Raw genomic sequence first — 15,846 nt, 5'->3', positions numbered from 1 at the left:
AATCAACACTGGTAACATTCATCGACCAATAGACAGCTACAGGACAGTTAAAGATCTAGGGGATTTACGATGTATAGTTGTGTCCTGTTTCGAGCAAATTTTCTTTTCCTTTTTAAAAGGCAAACATTGCCTGGACTGAACCGAATCTGGCTTTCAGTCAGAGCACATTCAGCAGCTGCAAACATGTACGCAGGGGACAGAACTCAGAGAGAAAAACAAGAGGATAATGCTCTGAGCAACAAGAGGAGGAACGCGATAATACATGTTCTTGGAAGGAGGGGCCACGTTATTGTTACTGAAACAACTAGAATATATATATATATATATATATATATATATATATATATATTACTGTTGAAGGAAAATATCCAGTATGTCAAGGGTTACCTCATATTTTGACTTGCTCTCTGATGTTTTAAATACCAATAAAAGCCCTTCAACAACCTTGAGCTCTGCCATTGTGGGGCCAGCTTGCCACCAACCCCCACACTGTCAGGCATAATCCACTTGTTCCCCCCAGAAGATGCAGGATTACTACTGTCCATACAAGTGTGCAAAAAGAGCCTGTAATTGGTGCAATGCAAAAAAAGCTACAGCCTAAATAATAACCCTGTAGAAGTATAGATCTGTTGGTAAAAGATAGTCATGCAGTGAATGCTTCAAAAATAATTGGTTCTCAGTCTAATTTTGGGTTGAATCAGTCGATCTGCAACTTGTTTTTCACAAATCTTTTCGGATATTAATAGTTATATCGTGTCAGGAGAATGTTAGTTAGGTAACATTATGAAGAAAAGTGCTACGTCTTCATCTAATCTGTGATTTGTCTTCTGAGATGACAAAAAAACACTAATTGTATTTTAGCGATAAGAAAAGCAACAGTAGTACATTGAGGATATTATACACAGTACTATTAGTACACATACAGTTGTAGTCACAAGTTTACATCCACTCATCATGGGCAAGAATGTCATTAGTTTTGGGCTATTTTGTACTTATGTGATTTTTGAAAAGAAGAATTACTTAACGTTGAACTTATTGTTGATTTTCTCTCATTCAAACAGTGTAAATATACACACAGGCTTTAATATATATTTACACCTTCACTAATAAGTAGTTAAATGTTTTTTAGTGAGTTGCACCTCAACAACAGGGTTTTTGTAGCCATCAACAAGTTTCTGGCTTTTATTGACCACTAATCTTGGTAGAATTCACAAAAACCTTTTAAACTGTTCTTGCATAGATGTTGCTTTTAACTTGTCAAAAGGACTGGGGCTTTGAGAAGGCCATCCCAGAAGCTTAACGTTACCCTGATTTATCCAATTAGAAACCAGTTCTGATGTGATTGGGATTATTGTCCTGTTGGAACCCAACTGTGTCCAGGTTTAAACGTCTAGCTGTTGATTTGAGGTGAAGTTGAAGAATTTGGTGGCGGTACCTTTTAATTATTCCACTTTCTGCAATGTATTAGTACCACAACACGACACTACCATGACCATGATTGACAGTTGGTACAATATTTTTAGTTTTGAAAACCTCGCCTCAGTCCTCCAAACATACGTTTTGTCAATGTGGACAAAAAGTTCAGTCTTTGCCTCCTCTGACCATAAAACCTTTTCCCGGAAGAAGTTTGGCTTGTCCTTTGATCTTTAAGGTATAACTTTTGAAGATGGAGCCTCTCTTCACTGTGGACAGGGACAATGGTGTTCCAGCAGTCTCCAGTTCATGACAGGCATGAGCCTTAGTGGTTCCTGGGTCCTGACAGATCCTTAAGGCTCCAGTATACTCCCGCGTCCTGTCAGCCGCGTGGAAATTGTGCGCACTGTCCGCAGAGGATTGAGACTTCATGCTCGAGCGTCCACCCTGAGCGACTGCAGAGCAGCTCCGCAGACAATGGGCGTTTACCTTCTGGACAAATTGAGGTCGCCGATTGGTCATTTGCTGACATGCCTACTGGATTGATGGGTCAAAAAAAAAAAAAACTAGAGCTGGCAGCCCGGCTGCAGCAGTGTTCTGTGTTTATATGTTGTTAATAAAAAGTTCTAAAAACAAACAAAAAAACAGGGAGCGCTGGCCCTGCAGCCCACACGTCAGAGCGGTCCACCAGGAAATCTCCAGACCCTCCCGCAGCAACGCTGGACCTGATTTTAATTTGCTCAGGACAAATTCCTTCATTTCTCACCATTTCAGTCATGACATCAACGGAGGAGGAAGAGATCGCTTGCCTTTTGGCCAAAAAAATCAAAAGACAAGCCAGATCAGGGATGAAGAAGGGGAATTTAATACATTGGTGTCGCATACAACAGTCCGTCGCCGGGCAGTTTATTGTGCGACACAGAGTACATGTACGCGGTTGTAAAAATTGAGCTTTGCGCGGACATGCCCTGCGAGCGTCCGATTCGGCTCTAATCCGGTACGCGCGGACCTCTGCGGACTGACGTACGTGGGAGTATACTGGGGGATTAACCTATGTCTTTTTTTCAGATGGTGGTAGATGAGTATTCACCAGTCCAGTTAATGCTCTCAAACAAAGGCTTTTTTAATGTACGGTAAATAGGTTAACTTCTAAAGAGCAATACACAAAGCGCTTCACAGTAAAATTACAAAAACCCTCTTTAGCTGATTTTTAAAAGGCTTAACCCTGTCAGTGTATCATAAAAACAAGGTCAAAGTTCTTTGTCATTCGCATCTCATGTGGTGCATGTGGTGGAACGAAATTGTGTACACAGGGTCCCAGTTACAAGGAGCGACAGTTTGGATATCACGGCCCCCTTTGGTTTTAAATCAAAAATGTGGAACACTAGTTTCTGGTCAGTAGACCTAAAGGCTTGAGTTCAAACGTAAGTCTTGAACAATTTACAATTAAATTCAGGTGCCCGACTTTACGGAGCCTTGTAGGTTGAATGTCGGTACAATTTTGCCCTCGTGTTGATTAGAGAAAATTCACAATAAATTCAAACTTGTGCACATAATTCTTGTTTTTAAAAGTCAATAAACTTATATGTGGTCTAATTATTCCACCATAGAAAAAGAACAGTTTAAATAAATTGTCAAAATTCCCAAAATATTATGACATTCATGTGCATGAAGACCTAACCTGTGCACCAGGTTCCTGCCTGGATTCAGCGTTATTCTCAAAGGGAGCTGTAATTTAAATTTGGTTTTAACAATATATCCTCATCTAATACGTACATTTAGTTAGTTGAGCATACTAAACACAGATAAACATTTTGTTTAGAGCTGAAACAAAAGCAGACGTACTCATCCTTTCGGTTTCAACCCGTTCGATGACCAGCAGCCTTTGTTGGTTCCAAGTTGGCTGGACACCTGCAGGAAACACAAAGTTCAGTCAAACTGTCTGTTCTTTCACACAATTATTGGATTTCAAGGAAAAGCACCCCTTTAACACAACTGGATTAAAACAGAACAAAATCAGATTTCAAACAATATTATTGTTTATCGCGATAATTTCTGAGGCCATTAATCGCCCAACAAAATTTGGTATCTTGACAGGCCTGCTGTTCGCAATTTTCTGCAATGATTGAGAAGACTTAAATTAGACCCAATAAAACCGATAATTAACTGTCCTCTGGAGACAGAATTTGGAGTCAATAATAAACAGGAGAAAGACTTGATGTTCTTTGTGTACTGGCTCATTTGTTGGCAGACATGGCTCGCTGCCGCTAAGCTGCGAGACTCCAAACATTAGAAATGACAAAGTTATCAGGCTTCTGTGGCTCTGCTGCGAGACACAGATGAAAGAAAAGGTCGTAGGTTTTCATTTCAAGATAACGGAGGAAGCAAATTAACACGGCAGAAGCGAAGTGACAACAAATTTGCAAACGCCCGTCGCAGAACTTTTGTGATTTCAAATTACGCCGACTGAAAAAACTTGTTTACCTCATTATTGACAGACACGCTGACAGGTTTGAGGTAATTCGTTGTCTGTACCGTGCGCAAATCCAGAGGAACCATTCTTTTCTGCATAGCCATGGACAGAAAATTAAACTGTGGAATATAAACAGCCAGAAGGAACAGGACGTGGACTGTAAATCACAGACGTGTAGTCGTTCAGGCCATGAAGAGAAATATTCACATCAGATAAGATATTGTAGTGCATCCATTAAAAATATTCATTACAAACCAGGTGGCTGCACATTAATGGTAAAATTCCAATTTAACAGTTTTTAAAAGTCTTTGCTTCCAATTAAAACCTCTATTTCAAGATGGCTGCCACAGCCTCATCCTGTGAAATGCATTATATTGTGTCCGTAAGTACCGCTTTAGTCTTTTGTTGTCCCAGTTCCAACTATCAAAGATGTGATGGTGCTTTAAAATGTGCCAGTTCCAGTAAATCCATTCATCTTTTTAAATGAGCACCCTGCCAAAGATTGACACATGTATGACGATTGCCCTTCTTTTAAGTTTCCTTATTGCTAAAATAAATAAATGAATACTTAGAGAAATTGCATTTACTGCAAAAATACTGTGTCAATGCTTATTGCTGAAGAACTTAATGAAAAACAGCTGAAATTAGCTAAAAAAAAAAAACATGCTGGAAAGTAGCTGAAATGGAAAAACAAGCTTAAGTTAGCAGAAGAAAGCAGAAAGAATACATGTTTGCTGAATTACTGGTAGGTTTAAATAAATGAGCACAAAAATTAGTAAGTTAGCTTAAAAAAAGCTGAAATTAGCAAATAATTGCTGAAACGTAGCAGAAAGGCAGAAGAAAGTAGAAAGAGCTGAAATGAGCTGAAAAAAGTGGAACTAGCTGTAAAAGGCTAAATTTAACATCAAAAGATCTAAAGCTGAAAGAGCAGAAAAAGCTGAAAGGAGCATAACAAGATGAAATTAGCATAAAGAAGTTAATTAGACTGAAAGCACAAATTGACATGAAAAACTTGAATTTATCTAAAAACAGCTGAAATCAGCCACAAAAAAAGCAAAAAGTGTAGTTGAAAAGGTAGACGAAGCTTGAATTAGCAGAAGAAAGCAAAAAGAACACTTGGTTTGCCCAGCTGTGCTGAAAGAAGCAGAAATGAGCACAAAAAAAAGGTGGAAATTATCGGAAAAAAAGCTGAAATTAGCAACAACAAAAAGAAAAAAAACTGCTGAATAGTAGCTAAAAAGCAGAAAAAAACTTAAATTACCATAAAGAAGTAGAGAGAGCATATTTTTGCTGAATTAGGCTGAAAAAAAAAATGGGTGCGACAAATTTGGAATTAGCTCAAAAGCTAAAATTAGCATAAAACAGCTAAATAGTACCTGAAATAGCAGAAAAAGCTGACACTTGCAGAAATAAGCTGAACAGAGCATAACAAGCTGAAATTAGCAGAAAGAAGTTGGAAGAAGCACAAAACAGCTGGAAAAAACAGCTGAAAGTAGCTGTAAAAAAAGTTTACATTTGCACTAGGAAGCTGAAAGAAGCTGAAGCAGAACAAAATGTGAAAGGAGCAGTAAACGGTTGTAAACAGATCTAGAGATCTGAAGGATGTAAAATGAGCCCAATTCATTTTCTAATAGAAAAAAAATGTAGCAGAAAAGGCTAAATATTTCAAAAAAGCTAAAGTTGCACCAATAACAAAAGCCCTAGAACCTTCTATTGAACAAGTTGAACGTTCTGATATACGATTTGTTGAAATAGCCCAAAAACTGTGGAACGAGAAAGATGCAGAAAAACATACGGAAGAGAAATTGGTCATAAAACATTCACACAATAATAAATGTGTTTCAAAGTGAAGGAGAACAACAAAAGTAACCGGGATGACCACGGCTGCCGTCAAACTACACCATTCTGAAGAGAAGGTATGAAGTGAGAAGAGTGAATGAGGCCAAAACTGACTGTGGCCATCAGTGTTATAGCCACGGGTCATTTATGAGCCTGAAAAGCTGCTTCACAAGCTGCTTAATGAGCAGCAGCTCAACTGTGACCCTAACCCTTTACTCAAACTGGATGTCTTAAAGAGTTCAGACTGCGGTCCAACAGGTGATTTCAGATGAAAACTTCACTTCAGCTCAGCTCTTCTTCTTATTGTTAATAAAGTCTAGGGATGTTGGGAGTTGAGGTTTCAGGTTTCTGCTGGTATTCGCCGACCCTCCTGTACCCCGTTCTCTCTGCATCACTGGTCTTGCCATGCACAACAGATGGCTATCTCTGTTCTTCTCGCCTCAGGCAGGGTCAGGTCCTCCGCTATCTCTCCGAGAGAGACGATTTTGAATTTCACACTCCGTGGCCTCTGGATTAAGGCGGCTAGGATCTGGTGGATGAGCAGGTGGAGGAGAAAAGGTTGGTGCTGTCTGTTGATGGCTAACAAGGAGGGTACGTCTCAGAATTCAGAACAGTTCATTTCCATCATCTTTGCTGGAATAAACTCTGAAGGCAGACAAGTAAATGTTTCATTTTAAGTTTTGAACAACAACAACAACAAAAAAAGCATAAATGAAGTTTTAAAACCTCGTCGAGCTGAAAACATTTGACTTTCATTAAAATGGAAAAAAGTCCCATGTTGTAAAAACAGAGACAATATATTAAATACACACAACTTGGCCACTAATGGCGCTTTGCCACAGTCTCAACTCTCAACGGCTCCACACGACACTGCACCAATTAAGGGCCTGCCCAGTGCCACTACCCACCACCACTCAGTATGGTTTCTGGGACCACCTTGTTCGTGGTTCCAAGTAGGGATGCACGATATTATCGGCATATATATTCAAATATACTTTATTAATGCCAAAGTGAAATAAATTGTTGTACCTCATCTTGGTTTCCATTAGAGTTGTTCTAGATGCTGATGTCTTTGGGCAGGAAGGATCTCTTGTAGCAGTCCGTCCCACAGCGGATCTGAAGAAACTGCCTACAATTGTCAATCTGTCCACCCAGACCCAGCAGACCTCTCGGTCCTCTTGGGCAGCAGGACTGCCTGAATGTCGGGCAGACCTTCTCCCCGAGCGGTGGCCATTTCTCCCAGCAGCCTGCCAAGCCCCTTGTTGCCGCAGACTTAACTGCAGGTGCCGGGAGATGATCTTAGTCCTCCCGCTGTCACAAGCTGCGTTTCCCACTACCTCCAAGATCTCTGCAGTCGGGCACTCGAACACTGCCTCCAGGTAGATGGGAATGCATCCACGGCACTTCCTTTTCAACTCATTTGGGATTTGGGGCTGTAGTTGAGATTTGAGCTTTTGAGATGTTAATCAGCTGCTCCCAGTTGTAGAAAACCACCTTGTTGTTATGGTTACGCATCATAACAAATGTCCAAAAGTAAAAAAGGCTTCAGTAAAAATCCTGCCAGCATATTAGCACAGCATCTGATACTAGAGGAAGTAATCATCTGAAAAAAGCTATTTGCATATTTACCAAAATCTTTAAGTAGTACAGTAGCTATGAATAGCAAAAAGCTAACAAAAAGAAGCATGGCTAAATGTTGGTAACAGATCAAAGCAAAACTCTAGCCAAAAAAAAAAAAAAAATGCAGGTAAAAGCTAAAAGTAGCAAAAGCTAAAAGTAGCAGAACAGAGGCAAAAAGCTAAAAGTAGAATTAAAAAAGTCTAGCTAAATGTTGTAAACAGGTAAAAGCAAAATGTAGCAAAATATTAGCGAAAGGTAGAGAGTAGTAGCAATAAGTTAGAAGTAGAAAAAAGCTTCATAAAAGCTAAAAGTAGCAAAAAAACTAAAAACGGTAGAAGTCTAGGTAAATGTAAACGGGTAAAAGCAAAATTCTAGAAAAGTAGGGAATTGTAGCTAAAAGCTCAAAGTAGGAAAAAGCTTGATAAAAGCTAAAAGTAGTAGAACAGTGGCAAAAAGCTAAAAGTAGCATAAAAACTAAAAATGGCAGAAGCTTAGTTAAATGTAAACGGGTAAAAGCAAAATGTAGCAAATTTCTAGCTAAAAGTGGAGAACAACAGATAAAAGCTAAAAGTAGCAAAAGGCTTGATAAAAGCCAAAAGTAGAACAGTGGCAAAAAGCTAAAAGTAGCATAAAAACTAAAAACGGCAGAAGCCTAGCTAAATGTTGTAAACAGGTAAAGTAAAATGTATAAAATCCTATATAAAAGTAGATAATAGTAGCTAAAAGTAGAAAAAGGCTTGATAAAAGCTAAAAGTAGCAGAACAGTGGCAAAAAGCTAAAAGTAGCATAAAAACTAAAAATGGCAGAAGCCTAGTTAAATGTTGTAAACGGATAAAAGCAAAATGTAACAAATTTCTAGCTAAAAGTGGAGAACAACAGATAAAAGCTAAAAGTAGAAAAAGGCTTGATAAAAGCCAAAAGTAGAACAGTGGCAAAAAGCTAAAAGTAGCATACAAACTAAAAACGGCAGAAGCCTAGCTAAATGATGTAAACGGGTAAAAGCAAATTGTAGCAAAATTCTAGCCAAAAGTAGAGAATAGTAGCTAAAAGCTAAAAGTAGCAAAAGGCTTGTAAAAAGCTAAAAGTAGAACAGTGGCAAAAAGCTAAAAGTAGCATAAAAACTAAAAACGGCAGAAGCCTAGCTAAATATTGTAAACAGGTAAGGCAAAATGTATAAAAGACTATATAAAAGGAGAATAGTAGCTAAAAGTAGAAAAAGGCTTGATAAAAGCTAAAAGTAGCAGAACAGTGGCAAAAAAGCTAAAAGTAGCATAAAATGAAAACAAAGCCAGTGCACTGAAGCTGAAGAGAATAAAGCTTTTAACAAAATTGAAGAGAGCTCCATGTATCTGTGGGGGAAAAATCGTAAATAAAAGCTAAATATTTTGTCAAATTTGAAAGGTGGAAAAACCAAACCTCAGAGCACCCACGTCCTGAAAGAGCTGAAGGTTTCAACATATGAATGGCTAAAACAACACAATGTAAGCTGAATTAATTAAGACAGCAAAAAAGAGTACGAAAAAAAAAAAAAAAGACGACAACTAAAACGTGAGAATCAAACCTCGCCAATCAAAACGAGCACATGTCATCGTCACCTCTCGGAGTACTTGGAGGGTCAGAGGGTTTGGAGGTGCTCAGTGCATCAGCGGAGCTTCATACCACATCTATGCTGCCGGGTGGAGGGAGCAGGCTCTATCAGGACCTTCACATCGGAGATCTGCCGCTGTGGTTTTGGGCCGACGGATACATCCTACCGCAGCGTTTCGCCGTACGCGCCTCACGGAGCACATCGGCTTATACCGCGTGTGAAATTCACTTTTGCTCCCAGTAGATTAAACTCACACTCGAGTTCATCTCACAGCACCTCGCTTCCCAGGGACATGAAAATAATGGGCTTCTTACTCACTCCGCATGCAAAGTACGAACAACGGCTGATTCGTTCTTCCCAGACGCTGTTCCTGCTGCGACATGAATAACCATTAGATTCAAATTAATTGAAAAAAAAAAGAGACGTTACAGCGCACCTGCTGCTTCGACGGCTGCTAAAATCTGAATTAATTTGAAGGATTAGGCCCACTTGAGGTTCTGCAATCAGTGAAAGGTTTAGCAGGCGTTTGTAATCCCGCGTCCTGCCGGTGAAGCAGAATAAAACGAAAACAGAGCTTTGTTTCTGCCGGATCTGAAGAGCTTACTGTACGTTCGGCTTGCATTTAATTACTTAACAGTTTGTTTTGTCTGTTAGCAAAATATCTCATGAACAACTTCACAGATTTTAATGAACCTCTCGGAAAGCAATCCTTGAATGTACACCTACAAATAATTTACTTTAAGAGTCAGCTCAATTCAAGATGGCCGCCACAGCTCACAAATCTTTGGAAACACCTAAAGGGATGTATGTGAATAAATGCTAAAGAAGATGGGCTAAAAGTGGGTGTGGTAGTAGCTGAGAGTTAAGTCACAACCCATAATCTGAGCTCTAATTAATGCAGCCAAGAAATTTGCTTAAAAATTGCCATTAACCTTTGGAGTCAATCGTGTTTGTCTGTTAGCAAAATATCTTAAAAACCACTGAGCTGATTTAATAGAAGCTTTCATAAAGTAGTCGATAGACGGCACAGCTACAATTAAAAACTCTCGATTCAAAATGGCACCATAGCTGTCACTTTAAAAGAACATAAATGTGGCTTTAACTCAGTCAATTTTACAGATCCTGAGCTCAAATTTGGAGTGGTAGTAGCTGAGAGTCATTCACCACACAAGCGTTACACATTAAATCGTTGGCGTCAACTCTTATGGGTACACCTCTTTTCCTGGTTGCAAAGTACATAACCCAGAGAAATAAAGCATTGGATGTACATCTGTCACTCGTTTACTTTTGGATTTAACTCGATTCAAGATGGCCGCAGCAGATAAAATTGGTTTGAACCTGGTCAATTTTACAGATAGAGCTAAAATTGGTAGTAGCCGAGGCCCAAGATAGAAGGTTTTACAGATTGCACAACATTTTGCAATATTTGTGAGATCGCCCATTAGCATCATTAAATAACTGATAAAATCTGATTGTTTTAAACAGTAGGTAATTAATCTTTAAGCAGGTTGTTTAAACTGGAATCAGCTTTAAAATGTAAAGGAAAAAACAAATTGTGAAAATATTTTTATAAATATGGAAAGTAGTTTCTTTTTCAGGTGTCGTTCCTGCGGTGGAACGGTATTGTTTTCTCAGTAGCACCACCTACCGTTTAAAAAGGGAACTGGAGTTAGCGCAGCACTGATCTGAACAGCAACAAACACTGAAACTGTGGTTTTGTAAAACAGAACAATTGAAGAAAACTATTTACTTATCTGGTTATGTTGAGCTGAAAACATTTTTTCTGCTTCAAAGCAGGTGATGAGTTCAGTTTCCGCTAAAATTGTCTGTAATAAACTTTGTCCACTCAACAATTCAAGTCTTTATAATGTCCCATTGGGCACTAATGCAGCCACATACCATCAGTGAGGCCAGCTTTTGAACTGTGCACTGATAGGCTAAATGGCATTGGATGTGGCATTAATATTTTCCAGAAATACATTTAAATTTGTCTGACCACATAATTGTTTTTCATGTCTTTTGTTGCTCAAATTCAAAATGACCAGATTTGTTTCCACCTAAAATGGTACAATTTCTTAGTTTTACCATTTGACGTTATTAGTTTATTTAGTGAATGAAATGAGAGTTCATGAGATTTGCACATTGCATTCTGTTTAAATTGACATTTTAAACAGCATCTCAACTTTTTCAGAACTGGGGTCGTTCGCATATTTAAAGGAAAGATGATCATTCAGTAATTTAATTGTTTTAACCTTTAACTATGTGTTAAACCTACACAGTAAACATAAGTTATTACATTTATGTGGAACTCTGTGGGTATTTACAAGCACAAATAGCAGCACCAACTAGCTGCAACACTTCCAGCTCAAATTATGAACATTTATAAAATAATGTTGGCATAAACTGCTAGAAAATGATGAAAACTGGTATTTTAAAATGGCAAAAACCTGCTTTGGATATTGGCCTGCTCGGACCAGCCATTACCTTGTCAAAGCTGGTCAAAGCTTTCATTAGGGTCGAGTAATTCTGAAGAGCTAAATAATCTTTCCTCCGTTTCCCATTTTAAATGATCTAAACCAGTGTTTCCCCTAGCAGGGCACCCCGCCCTGTGAACAAAACTGAGCGCCCTGCCTACAGACCCCCCCCCCCCCCTCGCGTTGACAACTCCCGGCACGGACGTAGCACTAAGCTAGCGGCGCACAATACAGACGCGCTAGCTAAAAAGCTATGACTATGGCTCCGTCTTTGTCACGCTGAGCCGTCTCCAACTCCCCACCCCCCCACTCGAAAACTGTCGGTACAAACCCCCACCCACGTGCCCCCATCGACAAAAATCACGAAAGATACGAGCGCCAAGGCAAGTAAACTAGGGGAAACTAAATTATGTTGAGCACGTTCTATTTATATATGGAGGTTATACGTTTATAAGCAAAGGAAAATTTCAATAAAAACTTTTTTTTTTAAGCTATCAAAAGTAATAGATCAGTCATGAAAAGTCCAACTTTGTGTGACTCGTTTGAACTTTGATGTTTCTACCATGAATTATGGAGATGTGGAGTTCCAAGGAATTCTGGCTTTTGCTCACTTGTTTTGGAAAAGCCTCTTTATTGTCTTGCCAGTTTGGTTTATGTCACACAATCTACAGGGGGCCGAGATGGGGTACAGGTAGAACAGCCGACTTGGGACCAGAAAGTCGCGATTTTGACTCCTCGCCATTCCCACATGATGTGGTGTCCCTGAGCAAGACACCCAATCCCCAATTGCTCCCCGGGTGCCCACATAGCTGCCCACTGTTCCACCTGGGTGCATCTCAGATGAGATGGGTTAAATGCAGAAAACCAATTCCGTCATTGTATGGGAACATACAATGATGGCAACACATAGCACTTTACTTTACTGCTACCAAATGTCATAGCTCTCTATTTACGGTTGAGGTACATATATGATTTGACTGTCTTTTTCTCAAAGCTGCAGAAGGAGCAGAATATTTAAAGAAAAGAATAATAACTTCATAGGAATAAGGGTGTTTTGATCAATACGTGTCGATACCTTTAGTAAAAAAGAAAACTATCCTAGCAAACGAAAAGAGAACCAGATTCACACTATAATCATAGTTCAGACCAACTATTGCAACAACAATAAAAAAACTAATGTAAAGCAGAAGAACAAACTGTGGATCAGGATCCAGTTTCAAACCTTATCAGTGATTTTTCCATATTGAGAGAAAGGAACAGAGCACGAAACCAAATAGCTGCGTGTTTCCAAAGTCAGTCCTTCATACAAAGACAGCAGTCGGAGGAAAGCAACAGCAGGTATGTTCGTACCTTTGCGCTCTGAGCGTTTCTTCCTCCTCCTCTTGAACCTGCGGCGCATCAGGCAGTGATACGCCGGGGTGCCATTAAAGCCATCCAGAAGCAGAGCCATGGCTGGATCTGTCCCCTGGGCTGAGCCGAGGGGTTCTGCTGCTCTCAGCCTAAAGCTGTGCACGTAAAGACTGTGTCGATACAACTTTGTACCGAGGAGAAGGAGGAGGAGGGGTAGCCAGTGTAGCGTGAAGTCACCGAGAATTGTTGGCACATTGACTTGCCGTGGTAAATGGCTGTCAGATAAATAGGCTGAGATGCCTCCCAACCTCCTATTGCTCTTTTCTCTGTCAGCCTCTCTGGCTCCCCAGTCACCATCCGCTCTAAAACCACACTTTGGGCAAGCAGAGTCCCTAACAATTCAAAACATTGCCTTTTGAACATTCTCCGGACAACACAGAGCACCGAGACTAAATATTCTTCACGTTAACGCCAATGCAGAGAGGAAAAGTCACACAGTCACAACAACTTGACGACACCTGTTTCAAGTTGTACTACCAGGTCCAGAATTTTTTTTATACCAGAGTTTAGACCAAAATTATCTTAAATAAAGAGAAAAAAATATGAGATGTTATGGCTTTGTAGTTGTTTTGGTCAAATCTGGTTAAAAAAAAAAAAAGTTATGCACAATATTAGTAGATTGTGGCTACTACCACACCAATTTTTACCTGAATATCTGCAACAAGAAATGCATCTGGTACATTATACATTCGTCAACAAACTATTACACAGCAATACAGCATGTTTACAATACTTGTATAATCTTTGACCTTGATATGTGACCTTGACCTTAGAGCTGGGGTGATTAAAAGATCATGCATCATGCCGTCTAGTGGTGGTACAAATTAGTATCATCTATCCATCCATAATCTTTGCCCACTTCTTCCTTTTTGGGTCACGGGGGTCACTGGTAGGCCTGTCACGATAAATTTTTCTGGGCGATTAATTGGCTTAGAAATTATTGCGATAAACGATAATGTTTGAAATTTTACAATAATTAGCCATTGTTAATTTTAAGAAGAAACATTGGTTAATTTTTGTGTGTAGTAAATTTTTGACCACTAGATGGCAGTAAAAGACTGTTTGAACCGAAGGATGGATAGTGAGGGAGCGAGCAGCGTGTCTCTAAGAAAAATGGGAGGGAGGCCCCTTGTCGTGACAAGGACCGTCTGTGAATTTTGGAAAAAAATGAAAAAATGGGACTCTTATGCTACAGACTATTGTTTACTAAATGGCTCTGACATGAGTTTCAGTACATCACATGAGGGCAAACTATGTTCAAACAACACGGCATGTTATGTAGCATACAAACTAATGTTGTGGGAAGAAAGACTTGGAATCCCTTAAGTTACTGTGTTCTTGCATAATCAAAATCCCATAAAAGAACATTAAAGAGATAATTGAAGAAATAGAAATCTTCCAGGGAATTGTACAGTGGATAAAGGAAGAATAATGCCTTAAAGCCAACACTACCCTCATGTGGCCTTAGCTGAGAAACACCACAGCTCCGTGTTACAAGGATGAATAGTTCTTCCTAATGTAGTTGTAAAACAACTGACTATACGATTCACTAAAAACATTTTAATTGCCAACCTGTGGAAGCAAAGGACAACTCAGTCCCAGTCACCTATTGTATTCAGCTTTAAACTCAAGGGGTGGTCATTTATCATGGGGGACAAGTTAAATCTAAGGTTACATGTTTCTCATACACAATGAGAACAGTGGATTTGAACTGTTACAAATAAGGAATCTGTATAATTACTTTTTAAAACAAGATCATCTTATAACAAATGAAGTTATGGCCTTTTTGGTCAAACCTTGAAAATAACATGTGCAATCGTATGCAATAATGCAAGATGTCACAGACAGAGTATGTACAGTGCCTTGCGAAAGTATTCGGCCCCCTTGACCTTTTCAACCTTTTGCCACATTTCAGGCTTCAAACATAAAGATATAAAATTTTAATTGTTTGTGAAGAATCAACAACAAGTGGGACACAATTGTGAAGTGGAATGAAATTTATTGGATGTGTCAAACTTTTTTAACAAATAAACTGAAAAGTGGGGCGTGCAATATTATTCGGCCTCTTTACTTTCAGTGCAGCAAACTCACTCCAGAAGTTCAGTGAGGATCTATGAATGTTCCAATGTTGTCCCAAATGACTGATGATGATAAATAGAATCCACCTGTGTGTAATCAAGTCTCTGTATAAATGCACCTGCTCTGTGATAGTCTCAGGGTTCTGTTCAAAGCGCAGAGAGCATCATGAAGACCAAGGAACACACCAGGCATGTCCGAGATACTGTTGTGGAGAAGTTTAAAGCCAGATTTGGATACAAAATATTTCCCAAGTTTTAAAAATCCCAAGGAGCTCTGTGCAAGCAATCATATTGAAATGGAAGGAGTATCAGACCACTGCAAATCTACCGTGACCCGGCCGTCCCTCTAAACTTTCATCTGGAACAAGGAGAAGACTGATCAGAGATGCAGCCAAGAGGCCCATGCTCACTCTGGATGAACTGCAGAGATCTACAGCTGAGGTGGGAGAGTCTGTCCATAGGACAACAATCAGTCGTACACTGCACAAATCTGACCTTTATGGAAGAGTGGCAAGAAGAAAGCCATTTCTCAAAGATATCCATAAAAAGTGTTGTTTAAAGTTTGTCACAAGCACCTGGGAGACACACCAAACATGTGGAAGAAGGTGATCTGGTCAGATGAAACCAAAATCCAACTGTTTGGCCACAATGCAAAACGATATGTTTGGCGTAAAAGCAACACAGCTCATCACCCTGAACACACCAACCCCACTGTCAAACACGGTGGTGGCAGCATCATGGTTTGGGGCTGCTTTTCGTCAGCAGGGACAGGGAAGATGGTCAGAATGGATGGGAAGATGGATGAGGCCAAATACAGGAGCATTCTGTATTCATGTCTAATACAAGCCTCTAACTGTTCAATCGTCTTGGGCCTTCTTTGTCACACCTTCCTCTTTATGATGCACCAAATGTTCTCTATAGGTGAAAGATCTGGACTGCAGGCTGGCCATT

The 15,846-nt window shown here is 39.6% G+C and overlaps 1 protein-coding gene across 2 annotated transcripts in view; it reads right to left on the bottom strand.

Moving 5' to 3' along the window:
- Positions 1-12,888, bottom strand: part of LOC119428713 (double-stranded RNA-specific editase 1-like) — a 29,381-nt gene extending 16,493 nt beyond the window's left edge. Inside the window, exons 1-3 of one of the 2 annotated variants that reach the window (XM_037696386.1) lie at positions 12,758-12,888; positions 11,573-11,584; positions 3,259-3,324 (exon numbers count right to left, since the gene is read on the bottom strand). In XM_037696386.1, the coding sequence (XP_037552314.1) occupies positions 3,259-3,324; positions 11,573-11,584; positions 12,758-12,857 (178 nt within the window). In that variant the 5' untranslated portion in view covers positions 12,858-12,888. Of the gene's footprint in view, positions 1-3,258; positions 3,325-10,574; positions 10,578-11,572; positions 11,585-12,757 lie in introns of both variants that reach the window. The other variant, XM_037696387.1, reaches the window with a different exon arrangement.
- Between the last annotated feature and the right edge of the window lie 2,958 nt (positions 12,889-15,846).

This window comes from Nematolebias whitei, chromosome 23 (genome assembly GCF_014905685.2).
Source record: "Nematolebias whitei isolate Nwh7 chromosome 23, NemWhi1, whole genome shotgun sequence".
Taxonomy (NCBI): domain Eukaryota; kingdom Metazoa; phylum Chordata; class Actinopteri; order Cyprinodontiformes; family Rivulidae; genus Nematolebias; species Nematolebias whitei.
This window is presented reverse-complemented; position numbering and strand designations above follow the sequence as displayed.